General features: G+C 42.0%; 1 protein-coding gene across 1 annotated transcript; it reads right to left on the bottom strand.

The window, feature by feature from the left end:
- Positions 1-8,974: 8,974 nt before the first annotated feature.
- On the bottom strand, positions 8,975-10,978 carry LOC124676445. The gene is made up of 3 exons (XM_047212503.1): positions 10,876-10,978; positions 10,274-10,705; positions 8,975-9,716 (listed from the first exon to the last, which is right to left on the bottom strand). The coding sequence occupies exons 2-3, from the start codon at positions 10,609-10,611 to the stop codon at positions 9,218-9,220; spliced, it is 837 nt and encodes a 278-aa protein (XP_047068459.1). The 5' UTR covers positions 10,612-10,705; positions 10,876-10,978; the 3' UTR covers positions 8,975-9,217.
- Between the last annotated feature and the right edge of the window lie 1,786 nt (positions 10,979-12,764).

Below are 12,764 nucleotides of genomic sequence, written 5' to 3'. Positions count from 1 at the left end.
TGCCTTTCCTTATATAGGTCCGATGGATATGAGACCAATGTTTGTCCGCTATTTTTCTTCTTTAACAACACCCGCGCTAGTTAGAGGGCTTCATGTGACAACTTAGGTGATACTGGATCAGTCTGTCACGTCTAATGTGATATGTAATCTATAACTTTGATTTAATCGTAGCCACATATTATTTATCTAACTGTCTAAATAATTTTGATGATGTGAATTAACATGGTGTCTCTATTAAAATATCCATATTTTGCTTTTAGTATATAATAGAATAGATAGATAAGACGTACGCGTATTCCAAAATGAACTTTGACCATAAAAATTGAGCAATAAAATTTCAATTATATTATATATAATTAGTATCATTGGATTTATATTAAAAAATACTTTTTAATGATACTAATTTCGTACAAACAATGTTGAAGTAATTTTTGGTCAAACAAAAAACATGTAAATCGAGAACATCTTATTCCTTAAAATGGAGATAATACTATCAATTTAATTAAATTATTCCACCCGCCGCATAGTGGCAGCAATGGGAACTATCGGTGCAAATGCATTTGTAAATATCCCAACCAAGGGAGGCGCACAACTCCGTGCACCCATCAATTGAGCAGATTTCTTTCATCTCTCTACACCCAATAATAGGTCCAAGGTCCAATGTACCTGCGCAAGAACAGTCAGACACAGCCACACAACCAATTAGTTATGAGTTTTGCTACACCTACGGGATTCACTTACGCAATGAACCTTACGGGATTACGTGGTGGTGTGGTGGAAGCTGACGCCCCGAAAATCACGGCAACTGATTTTTTCTGAATCAACCCAGCGCCTCCACTTCATCCCGTAACATTTGTTCGTAAGAAAACTTCCCGTAGGTCTAGTATTATTGATTAGTTATATAGTATACGATGAATTAGTTGGGCCTATCTAGAAACTGATCTTTTCTATTGCTAGAGTAATATGTTAACTAAAAAATATAAGAAACAACAACAAAAATGAAAGGCAGGTAGAAAAATATTTACGTATGCTCCTCCCTGCTGCACGACAGGATAAGAAAGTGGTAGGCATGAGAATAAGGGCTATGAAGCACAATGCCATTGCGTTCTTCATAAGCGCCATCACTAGTATTAGTAGCTGGCTATTATCCTGGTCCCGCTGGTTTGCAACTGTGTCCCTTTTGCTAGTGCTTATATAGTGACGTGCCATATTTATTATGAGCAAAATTATTTGGAAACTTTTAAATGAGTATCAAAGTGAATCGTTTGGATATCTTGTTAATAATTGTGACTCTTAATTTTGATATATTAGAAACTTTTAAATATGTACCGAAGTGCATTGTTTGGATATCTTGTTAATAATTGGCTCTTAAATATGTCCGCAAATTAAGTTACATCGAGGGGCGCAAATTAAGTTACAGTGATGTGCTCAGGGTTCAGCCATGCCACCACTACCTCCCTTGTCGCCGCTTCAGCTAGGTGACCCAGTACACGTGATCCAACGCTAGTAGAGCCACGCGCCGCCACCATCATCAACATCACCCTGCTGCACGAAGGCCTTCACCACCTTCAGGGTCAGGGAGAACAGAGTAAGTTGGATAAATTGTTAGGGGGAAGTCGACCTGCATATGCATGGTTGAAAGGACATGGATACCGCCTGGGGTGTGGGGTTGAATAGGCGGTTTCAAACTTTTACGATTGTGGCTTGAATAAATGCGGAATAAAACTAATGTTTAATTTGTCAAGCACAAAACCTATATAACTAAGGTTCACATATGTGCCCCAACAACTTATGGTAAGCAAAACAAGCAACTACTATGTGATAGCGAGATATATAACTTCTAGCACGAACATATTAGAAAGTAAAGTGCATAAGTGAAGAGTTCGGGAATAGGAATAACCGAGGTGATGCAGAGACGACGATGTATCTCAAAGTTCACACTCTTGCCAGTGCTACTCTCCGTTAGAGTGGTGTAGATGCACAAGGCACCCCAAACGCCACGAAGGCCTCACCGTTTTCTCCTCGAGCCTTCTCACCAGAAGGGAAGTTCTCGATCCACTATGGAACCTTTAGGGTGGTGTAACATCCCTCTTTTAGTTAAACTTAATTAGGTTTGTTTGTTGCATCAGTAGCATCATTTTCCTAAGAAAATTTCGCACAAGAAATTAAAATGGAAACAATAAATGTGCCTCTACCTCTACTTGAACTATGTTCAAATGTTTCAAAATTTCAAAAAAAATTGTATGTGGCCCTTCCTAAGGTATTGTAAAGACCACCAAATAGTTCCATAACCTTTTGAGTTATCTGAATCTACAAATGGTTGCAAAAGCTTGCAAAACAGCCTACTAAAAATGATTTGTTGTTGTTTTCAAAGTTTTAGGAAAACCACCAAAGGGCAGGGGTTATGTGCAAAAATGTTTTGGTCTTCTACATCGAGAACGACAAGTAGCTCTGTGGCGCGTTCGAGGCCGCCTGATCCTCTGCCTTGCCTTTGCGATGCATGCCACCGCCGACATGTATAAAGCCTCCTCGCCGTCGCAGATGAACCCTAGGCTGCCCCCTTCTCTCTCTCCTTGGTTCTCTCCCGCGCATGCGAGGTAGAAACCCTAACCCTAGCTGATGCTCGCGTGTCCTCACTCGTCTCCCAAGCGTAATCGATGCCGGAGTCCTTAATTAATCGATGCCGACAAGCTCGCCGGCCCGACTCCGGTCACCGTCGATTAGTTCGTCTCCGACCTTGCCAGGCCTTGCCGACCACACCAAAACCATCCTAGTGAGCCTCTGGTTCTCCCCGTGTTCTCACCCTTCTCGATTACGCCCTATATCGCCGCCGCACCGCGCACTTGCTAGCTCTGCTGGCCGGCATCGTCGGCAACCATGCTCATGCGCCCCAAAAGTAGCGCCGCAGCCTCCGTTAGATCCGCCACGACCGCGCGCATCCAACTCGCTAGGTTGCGCGGCCCCTCTCGTTCTCCTTCGCCGTGTTCTTGATCGACAAGGAAGGAGACGGGCATGATGACGTTAGCACGACACCATATTTCTTTTTCTTTTTCTGCAATTCATTTTTTGTAATTAAGAAATACATGACATATGGGCCCCATTGGTCAGAAATTTAAACATTTCTGAAACATTTTCTATAATTAATTAAACCCTGACCCGTCGGTCCGAGCTATCAGAAATTTATCAATTTTTCCAGAATTTCAGAAAATGATTAAAACTTTGGAAATTCATAACTAATTCATTTTATAACAGAAAATATGTATAATATATCAAAATCTTCAAAAGAATGATATCTACATTTTGGTATCAAAAGGAGGCATATTTGAACAACTTCAATTAACACTTTTGTTAGAACATTCAAATGCCACTTTATGGAAGTCATGGGGTTTATCGAAATGCGGTGTTTTATGCATTCGAGCTCCATTTAATTTGTTGTAAATGTCATAGCGCATATACCTACTTAATGTGTCATGTCATCATTCTTATATGCGCATTGGAATATGCCATGTGTTGATTGTTGTTTTACATTTCTGGTATTTGCTTCTTCGCGATCGATAGAGCACGTGCCCGGGACGATGAAGATCGACAACGAACAAGTCAAGTACAAGATATCCGAAGATTCATATTTGTTCATCGGTGAAAAAAGAAAGCATAACCTCGTTCATATATGATTTCGAAATGTTTCATCTTCTGGTCACTATATATTGCATACGATTCCAATGTCTTTTATTGGCGGATAGAGTTATCCTATGTGTTGCATTTACCATCCTTGTAGACTAAATTCCCTGACCCATTACTCCTAGCACTACAAGAACTTGGAGTTTCAATGTCGGAATGCTCCTAACAGTTTGGAAATCCGTCGGTGAATGTCATTTCTTGTGACGGGTTTGCGTTTTCGCGTCATAGATGGAGTTTTGGCCCGCTTGGGCCCGAAAACTTGTGATAGCTGGCCTCTAAACGTCAACGATTGTCCACAAACTTCCGTCACCGGATGCTCTTTCTCGAGGAATATTTGGTTTGAGGTCCTATCGTGGATTTGGTCCACCGCTAGGCCTCCCACGGGTGAGGGTGACTTCGCGGAGTGGTGGTCGTTGGTGGTGCGGACCGCCCCTCGCCAGTTGTGTAAAGGTACATCGTCGCTCATCATGCTTACGGCGTGGTTGATCTGAAAGCAAAGGAATGATGCGGTCTTCGACAACGCGCGTCCCTCAGTGACCTCCTTACTAGGCGACATCAAGGCCGAAGCGCGACAGTGGGCGGATGCGGGTGCCCGGGGGCTTCGCCAACTTCTCCCCTAGATTAGGTCTTTTGGGTTGAGTTGTATGGCGTGGCGTGGTCCTCCCTTGGACTTGTACATATGAACCTTCTTTTTCTATCAATGCATCGAAACACAAGGTTTTTGCGTTTTCACGAAAAATAAACAAACCTTTCATATAATCTTTCCGCTGCTTTGATGGCAAATGAGAGCCTTGATATATCGGCATCATGCACCTACACTATCACACCTAAAAATAACACACACATTCACAGATAGCGCCATCATCCCAATCATTATGCGAGATGAGAGAATTCATTTCAGAAAGCTGGAAGAGAAAAAAAAATATTTCTGGTGATTGATGAAGAAGTAAACTCAATTAAGGTCCGAAATGATAGCACTGCTACCAAGAAAGTAACACAGAGAAAAATGGATCCATTCGTGAGAAGAGAACATGCAAAAAATGGACAAACCATAAATCTAAAACATTCTATACTCCACAGGCTAGCATCTTTTGGTCTTGCACATAATTCAACTCTTCAAAATTGGAATGTTTTGTTCTTGAAAAATTCTTGCAGTGGAATATCATCATTCTGAAGTTCCTTGATAGAAGTGATAGCGCATTCCACCTACTCTGTTCCGTTTATTGAACATAGCTACAGAAGAAGTCTGGTTTTCATAGGCATCTTCGCTTTCAATAAGGTACAAGCCATAAGCAGTTGAATGCCAATAAGGTGAGTAACACGAGTCCTTGAATCTTGAGAATAGGATACATTTGTTGTCACCTCCAAGCAGAAACAAATATTTTGTGCAAAATCTTAGTGTTACAAAGTAATCAATTAGAAATAGGAATAAAGTACGAAGATAAACAAACCTTTCATATAATCCTTCCGCCGCTTTGACGACAAATGAGAGCCTTGATATATCGGCATCATGCACATACACTATCACACCTAAAATTAACGTGCGCACACACACATAGCGCCATCATCCTCGGCCAAGGTGAATTTACCAGAAATGGAAACAATGAAACAACTGACACCTTTTGTTCGACTGTATTAACAATAGCAATTTTTAACATTAACATATAACTCATATGGGGCACTTAGAAGAAACACTGGATTTTCTATTTGAGCACAGGTAACATAACGAACACTTGATATATAAAATAAATTTAAATAGGGATCAACACATGTGACCCGGACTTTTGGCTCTCGGGTGCAGGCGCACCCTATATACTCCAAAAAATGTACTAATTTCAAATAAAGTCAAAAAAATTTGAATCCTTTTGGGAATCAAAGATAATCAAGTATTGTACTCGTATAGATTTGTTTGGCCAAGAAATGTTTCACATTGACTTCAGGCAAAAAAAAAAACAAATCTATGACGAATATAGCGTGAATAGTACTTTAATATAGGACCTCCAAGTCTGTTTTTTCACGCAGGAAACAAGAGAAATTATTCCATGGTGAATCTTTCGTATACGAGTACAATACATGATCATCTTTGATTCCCAAAAATATTTGAATTTTTTTGACCTTTTTCTGAATTACTAATTTTTTTTAATATAGGGTGCGCTTGCTCCCAGGTTCACCCATGCAATTTCGTCAACACATGTTCTCTTATTAAAATTCAGCTTTATACATAGGCAGTAATTGAGAGCTGATACAGTGAAAATATACCATACAGCTAGTAATATTTCTGAGATTGTGGCAAGAAATACGAACACAATATACGAGTGCTACTCCTCCTCGTGCATGTACAGGGAAGGCATTACCGGCATGAATGTAGACCGGAAGTACCACAGCGTCTTAGAAAAAAAAACGCGAATGGGGACGCCGGTCAGCAGGCCAGCCATTGGGCGAGCTTGTATCCTCGCCTACTAACTTGCGATTCTGCATGGCAGACCTGATTTTGAGCTTCATAGTCTAGTGCAGTTAGGCAAGCGTGAGTGCAGAGTGTTAGATGACTCAGGACCTTTCTGTGTGGTTGGCCTGATCGTCGAAGATTGTATGAACTCTATTTTTCCTTGATCAATAAATCTCATCGGTTCCCCCTCAAAAAAAAAAAACTCCAAGGCTTGGAGGAATTTCCCCTCAGAATTGGTTTTGTGAAAGGTCCAAAGGATTCTAGCCAGAGTGCCAACCTCTGTCTCAGGGAATACCACCTGAGAAATGGTTTCTTGACAATTGGGGTACCTGAGTCCCAAAAGTGATGTGAGCCCTTTTGGGATCTGTTGTGAAAGGAAGCTACCACTTACCAGATAAGTCGATACCTGCTATGAAAGCTATCGTATTGTTGAAAACATAAGCCTCATTCTTCCAGATTATCTTAAGCTGCTCCACTAGCAGGTAGCGGTATGTGATGTTTCCATTTTTCAGTTCTTTGCATCATGGAAGTGAAGTTCACAAAATTTTCTGGGATGCGTCCACTGAGCTTATTTTGTGACAGGCCCAATAGCTGAAGTTGATGAAATTGCAATATCTGTGAGGGTATGCTGCCGTCGAAGAAATCTTAGTTTAGGCAAGCTCTCACTTATCCAACAAGGTATTCAACCTGAGAAATTATTCTCCCAGATCTAGAGTGATAAGTTCTTTGTTGTTCTTAAGAACCAAAGGAAAGGTTCCTCTGAAATTGTTATTGGCTAGATGTAGAGACTGAAGCTTACGGTTAGGTGTCACCGAGAATGGAACTATGCCATTGAGTGAGTTGCTGGACAGATACATGAATTCCAAACGTGGCATCTGCCATAAACGTTTGGAGTTCGAAAGATCTCCATGTAACGCATTGTCTGATAGGTCCAGAAATGTTAGTTCAGCAATACCTCACCCTGATCTGTCAGAACTCAGAAGTGTGCCATCCCCCGAAGTTGCTCTGGAGGCTTGTCAAACCAACCCACCAGGTCTGCAACAACGTTGTTTTCCGTGAAGTCAATGTATTTCAGGGTCGTGCAAGTTTGAAAGGTCATGTCATGAAGGCTCGTAAATCCATTGTATGCAGCAATGCCCCTCCCGCACAAATGGATGGCGGGAACAGCCTAGAAAAGCTGTTCCTTGCAATGTTTACATAAGAAAGGATGCTGCTATTCCCTAGCTCAAATAGGACATCACCTCCGAGCTGATTCTCTGACAGCAACAAGACACTTAGTTTTACCAAACGAGAAACTGTACCTGCTATCAGGCCTTGTAAATAGTTCTGCGTCGAGTCCATGTGCTTCAATTCTGTCATGTTACCAATCTCCAGCGGGATGCGTCCTGTCAGATTGTTAGTGGGATTGATCGGGTCAAATTGATTGAGTAGAGAGAGAGACTCTTCAAGCTTGTCAAGTTACCAATCTCTTCAGGCAATGCACCATCAAGACCCAAACCTCCCAGTTGTAGTTCAGTGAGCTGCTTCAGCCGGCCAATGCTGCGTGGAATTGCGCCTGTCAAATACTGGTTGCTGCTGATCTGCAACTTCACCAAACTTGCCAGGTCACCAATTGTTCCTGGAATGTCGCCATGCAGACAGTTACGAAATAGGATGAGCCTCTTCAGGTTGGGGAAAGCCAAGAAGTCTAACTTTTGAAGTGTGACAATCAGACTCGCACTGGTGATGTTCAGCTCTATGATGGTGCATCCCGCCGAGTTGCAACTGATGTGCATCCACTGGCAGAGGCTGGTGGAGTTGGCCAACGACCATGAACTTACTGACTCATCAGCACCGGCCAAGCTAGCATTCCAATTCACAAGGGCTTCTGCTTCACGCTGGATGTCAAAACTCACTGGTGTGACAATGGCACAGAGTAGGAGACAGGTGCAAGATAGTAGGAGGTGTTTCATGGTGGCTTGGGCATGGACAGTCAGATAGAAGAATTCATCATGTAGATTTCTTGATAGGAAAATTCCATGAACAGAACCAGCCTTTCATGATTGGAATGATGACAGAACCAGACACTAGAGAAGTGCTTTGCTGCACCACAGGTAGTGATGTGCTGCACCACAGAACAAAAACTTATAGGGAAGCAGGTGGCCGGCTGGCCAGCCGACTGTTAGGATAGTTGTTTATCAGTCACCTGAACCAAGTATATATGTCCCTTTCTTGGCAAATGCTTAGTTTAGAAGCAGGACGGCCTACAAGCATACACAGGTATATTCCAAGAGGGAACAAGGATTATAAGAAGGTTATAACAGTGAATGACAAGGGAAATGGCCGTGCAGCCGTGCTACCTTGATGACAGGAGAGAGAAGACATGATAAAAGGTCAAACGAAGATTCACACACATATCTTACACTCTCTCCAACTAAAAAGCTTTGTAAAACATTACTTTGACCACTACTTATTCTTAAAATATATTTACAAAACCCAAATTATTTCGGTACTATTGAACTTTTCTAGAGAAACTGACAAACCACTCTCAAAGCTTCCAGTCTGGATCTTTGAAGATTATTGGTAGTCAAAGTTTGAATGTTTATCTAGGCCTATGCCCGACCATGTAAACCCCACATGGCCAAGTTAAATTCCGAGAAAGAAGATCGACAACACTCTCAATGGCATTATACATAGGGTCTATTTATGGTTCATGGGTGCTAACAATAGTTCATAATTTAAATTACCCAGCTCCCTCGGCAAGCAGCTAAAAAATTGCAAAGGAAAATGAATAATGCATCACAAAATGTTCTTCGAGATCTTTTTTTATATACATTTTATAATTCAGGGAGCAAAGTTTGCCCAACCATATGAAGAAAAGCTACGGCTTCTGTATCCATATATCCCAAGATGTAAGCAAATGGCAGTAATATCCTACACAACAAGGTTGATGAGATATAGTCATCTAGCAGGTATTTGATCTAATGCTATTGTTCTAGAGCTGGCTACAATATAAAAAGAGAGAAATGTGGCTAATTCATGTACTCACATTCTATACATTTTTTTTTCTAGAAAAACATACTGACAAGCAGCTTGTCCAGAAGTTAATTCCATCTATGCGCAAGTGAGTAGACCTTCAATGCAAATGCCTGTGGGGATGTCGCCTTCCCGCTCTACAGTCTCCAGCACCGCTCGGTAAAGCTTTGTCCATGAGCACCGATCGTCTGCCCCAACTACATTCCAGAAAGTCGGATTGGGGCTCGGCGGGTAAGCAGCAACTACTAAGTCAGCAATCCTGCCCACTTTGACTACTGGCCGGGGGAAGTCCAATGCCAAGTTGTCGACTTTATGCTCGTAAATTTTTCCATTCCTGTCGAGTTTGTACCTGGATGTGCCACTGAAGCAGCCATATGATTCCCACGGGACACGTGGGGTGCCCCAAAGTTCCCAGCGCACAACTATTGAGTTCTCTGATAGTTGCCAAATGCGTGATATGTCAAGCCCAATTTCACTGAATAGCAGACGCCCGTGGAATCTGAGAGCCCAGAAGATTGTTTTGTAGTTGTCAATCCCATGGAAAGTGTTCAACGGATCAACAAATGTGATGTCCTCTCTGCAATGCGATATAAAGAACGTTTATGATCACCATTTTACGAGTGTGCTAGAACGAATAGAAGTTCGCAAGAAATGAAATTCATGCAGGTAGTGTTCTTGTCAGTGATAGCCAGAATCACAGTCAGTTATTTGTATTAGTACTAGGACACCTAGTGTCAAAGTTGCTGACGATGGACTGTTGCTGTCACTGCCTTCTAGTGGTAGTAACTCTTATAAATTCGCTGTGTGTTTGTCAGTTTAATTCACTATCGACCTGGAATACGACATAATATCAGTTTTAAAAAGGTTAATAATACTGGGACAGTAGAACAAATCACTACCACATCCAGACTATCTTTCACTCGGAATCACGACTCGTATCACTGGCAAGCTGTACTAATATTTACACAATTAGCCATTTTATGAGCACCAGGTTGCTGCTACCTACGCAATTTCAGTTCAGGTTTCACCACTAAGATGTTTCCATGATTAATCACCAACGAACTTTTTAGGCACCGAACCAGACACAAAAATTGACAGAAGCATTCAGAGAGTAAGCAAAGAGGGCCTCCTCACCGGTAGATGTCGTAGTTGGGCTCCCGGACGAAGACGGCCGGCAGGTCGTCGCGCAGCGTGCGCACCGCCGTCCCAAGGTTGAGGTAAAAATCGGACCTTCGCGGGTCCCCGCCGCCGCCGCTTGTGCCCCGGCTCCTGGTGTCCCCGGACTTGGCCGTGGGGGCTTCCTGCTGCGAGGCGCTTAGGAGGAGCGGGAAGTTGAGGTGGATTGGGGCCGCGCCCTGCGCCGAGCCAGAGCCGTGGAACCTGCCGCCGCCCGGCAGGGCGGGCAGGGATTTGGGCGGATTGGGCGGCGATCTGCAGCACGGCGTGGGGAGCTTGGGGAGGAGGAAGGCCATGGCTTACTACTGCTCTCGATTTTGTTACCCTCCGAGCTGATTTTGATGTCTGCTACTTGTCGTCTTCTCCAACGAGCCCTAGGTGTTCCATGTAAAAAAAAATAAGACCAACCCAGGCACTAGCACCTGTTGGCATTTTTTATAGAAGAAACTCCATGAGTGCACAGCGGGAGTACCAGGACTCGAACGCTGGCCGGCAGCCTGCGCTCCCGCAGAGCTAGCCAACGGACCGACGGCCCGTTCTCCTAGGTGTTCCATGTAGTAGAAGCTTCAACTGCCATTCTTGGGTGCGTGTGGACTGTGGTGTATTGTGTGTGTGCTCGAGAAAAGAGGACGGTTTTGAGTGGCTGCCGAAGCTGCAACGAGCTTTGTGTGCGAGAGAGACGGTCGCATGTCAAAAAAAAAAAAAAAAAAAAAAAAAAAGAGAGAGACGGTCGCATACGTTACAATGTCGTAAAACAAATATACTCGACTCGATCCGCATATGTGTTTCCTTGAGCAAAATTAGCTAGCATCGGTGAGATAAATATAAAAGATGTTCAATATTTTAAAAGAAGAGGCGAGACATTCATAATTATGCCCCTCCATTCATAATTGTAGTACATAAATACATTTAAATTTAGATAAATTTAAGACATCTATTTTGGACGGAGAGAGTACAAAACCCAGCTCCAAGTTTGACCTACAAACAACAAAAAGAAGCCAAATTTGGTTTTGAATTATTCATGTAAAGCTCATAATATCCACCGTCGGTTTTATATCTTTTCTATAAACTTATTGCTCCACCGACCCTTCTTCCTCCCTGTCCAACATCTCTTCCCCTCCTCTAACGCACCCTAGCTTCTTCGTGGTATGTGGCATCTTCTTACCTAGATCGTCCCTCTTCGCCTCTCCGCCGCAACCACCAACACTAGCCTAACCTCCTGTAACATCCAACATTTAGAACCAAATGAGTAGATTTAGAATTTGTGTGTCTGCATTCATGCATTTGAAAATGAGGGAAAATTTGTCATCATTATTTTCAAAACACAAAGTGATCATAGTTTCTCCTATACTAATAACTTGGCTTAGATCATCAACATAAATTTTGACATGACCATTGTTGATTTCCTTTATTTGGGGAGGGGGGGTATTTGAATTCAAATTCAAAATTGAACTATAAAATTCAAACCACATTTAAATATGGAATTTGAATTACAAAAAATATAAACAATAATATAAAGACAATAATAAATAAAGAATCTCTTTTTGTATTGACATAATAATCTTATTGCGCTTCCATTACAAGTCTCCAAAATATAGATAATAATTATAAGGTTATTCTCTTTCTTCTTCTTCTTACATGTAAAACAAACAAAGACATAAACATAAACTTTTGTTATGCTAAAATGTTTGCCTTCATGGTGAGGCAAATTAGTGTTTAAATCAACTTAGGAAAGTTTGGGAAGAACTCCCAAATTCCACATTTAATCTAGAGGATAACACCCAATCTAGGCAACCATATTTGGGACTTGGATCATTGTACCATATAAATTTTGACACTTGAATTGAAAGAGGCAGCAACGAGATAACTAGCAACATAAGTTTGATCCAATCAAATGAGGCAGTAAAGAAGAAGCTATGGCATCCTCTAAATTGGGTTAAGTTAATTAATAATAAATGTAACATTATTATTAATATCTGCTAGCACTAATCAGCTAACAAGATTAAGTTAAGGCACAACAAGTCACCACATTGAACAACTCAGTGCTAGGCCTACAAGCAAATACCACTTAGCACTACATAAAAATAGCCAAGGCTGGGATAAATATCAACCAACCAACCACATCCACAAGGGGAGTTGTATTCCCAGCATGATAAGTTGAACCGCACTGAACCCACTTGTAAGCATCTGAATCACCAACATGCAGTTGTGTGTTATCAACCAAGGAAAGCAAGTGACCAACAAATAAAAACAACCTTGCAGCGCACCAACAACCCTTAACACACCACAACTCACAGTTTCCATCAACCACCAGCCTCGGATAACCATCTGGTTATTCAAGAACATCTCAAGAAAACACTAGAGCATCAAAAAGTACCACAAGCCACCATGGTCACTTAGTAGATATAAGAAACATGTCAAGTAGCTAGGAGGAGCATGCTATCCACAA

This window comes from Lolium rigidum, chromosome 7 (assembly GCF_022539505.1).
Source record: "Lolium rigidum isolate FL_2022 chromosome 7, APGP_CSIRO_Lrig_0.1, whole genome shotgun sequence".
NCBI lineage: Eukaryota > Viridiplantae > Streptophyta > Magnoliopsida > Poales > Poaceae > Lolium > Lolium rigidum.
The sequence above is the reverse complement of the archived record's forward strand: the minus strand, read 5'-3'. Positions and strand labels throughout refer to the sequence as shown.

Coding starts and splice junctions, on each gene's coding strand:
- LOC124676445 (XM_047212503.1), bottom strand. CDS start 10,611: ATGGCCTTCCTCCTCCCCAAGCTCCCCACGCCGTGCTGCAGATCGCCG. Junction 9,717..10,273: donor CCCAACTACGACATCTACCG/GTGAGGAGGCCC, acceptor ATCGCATTGCAG/AGAGGACATCACATTTGTTG.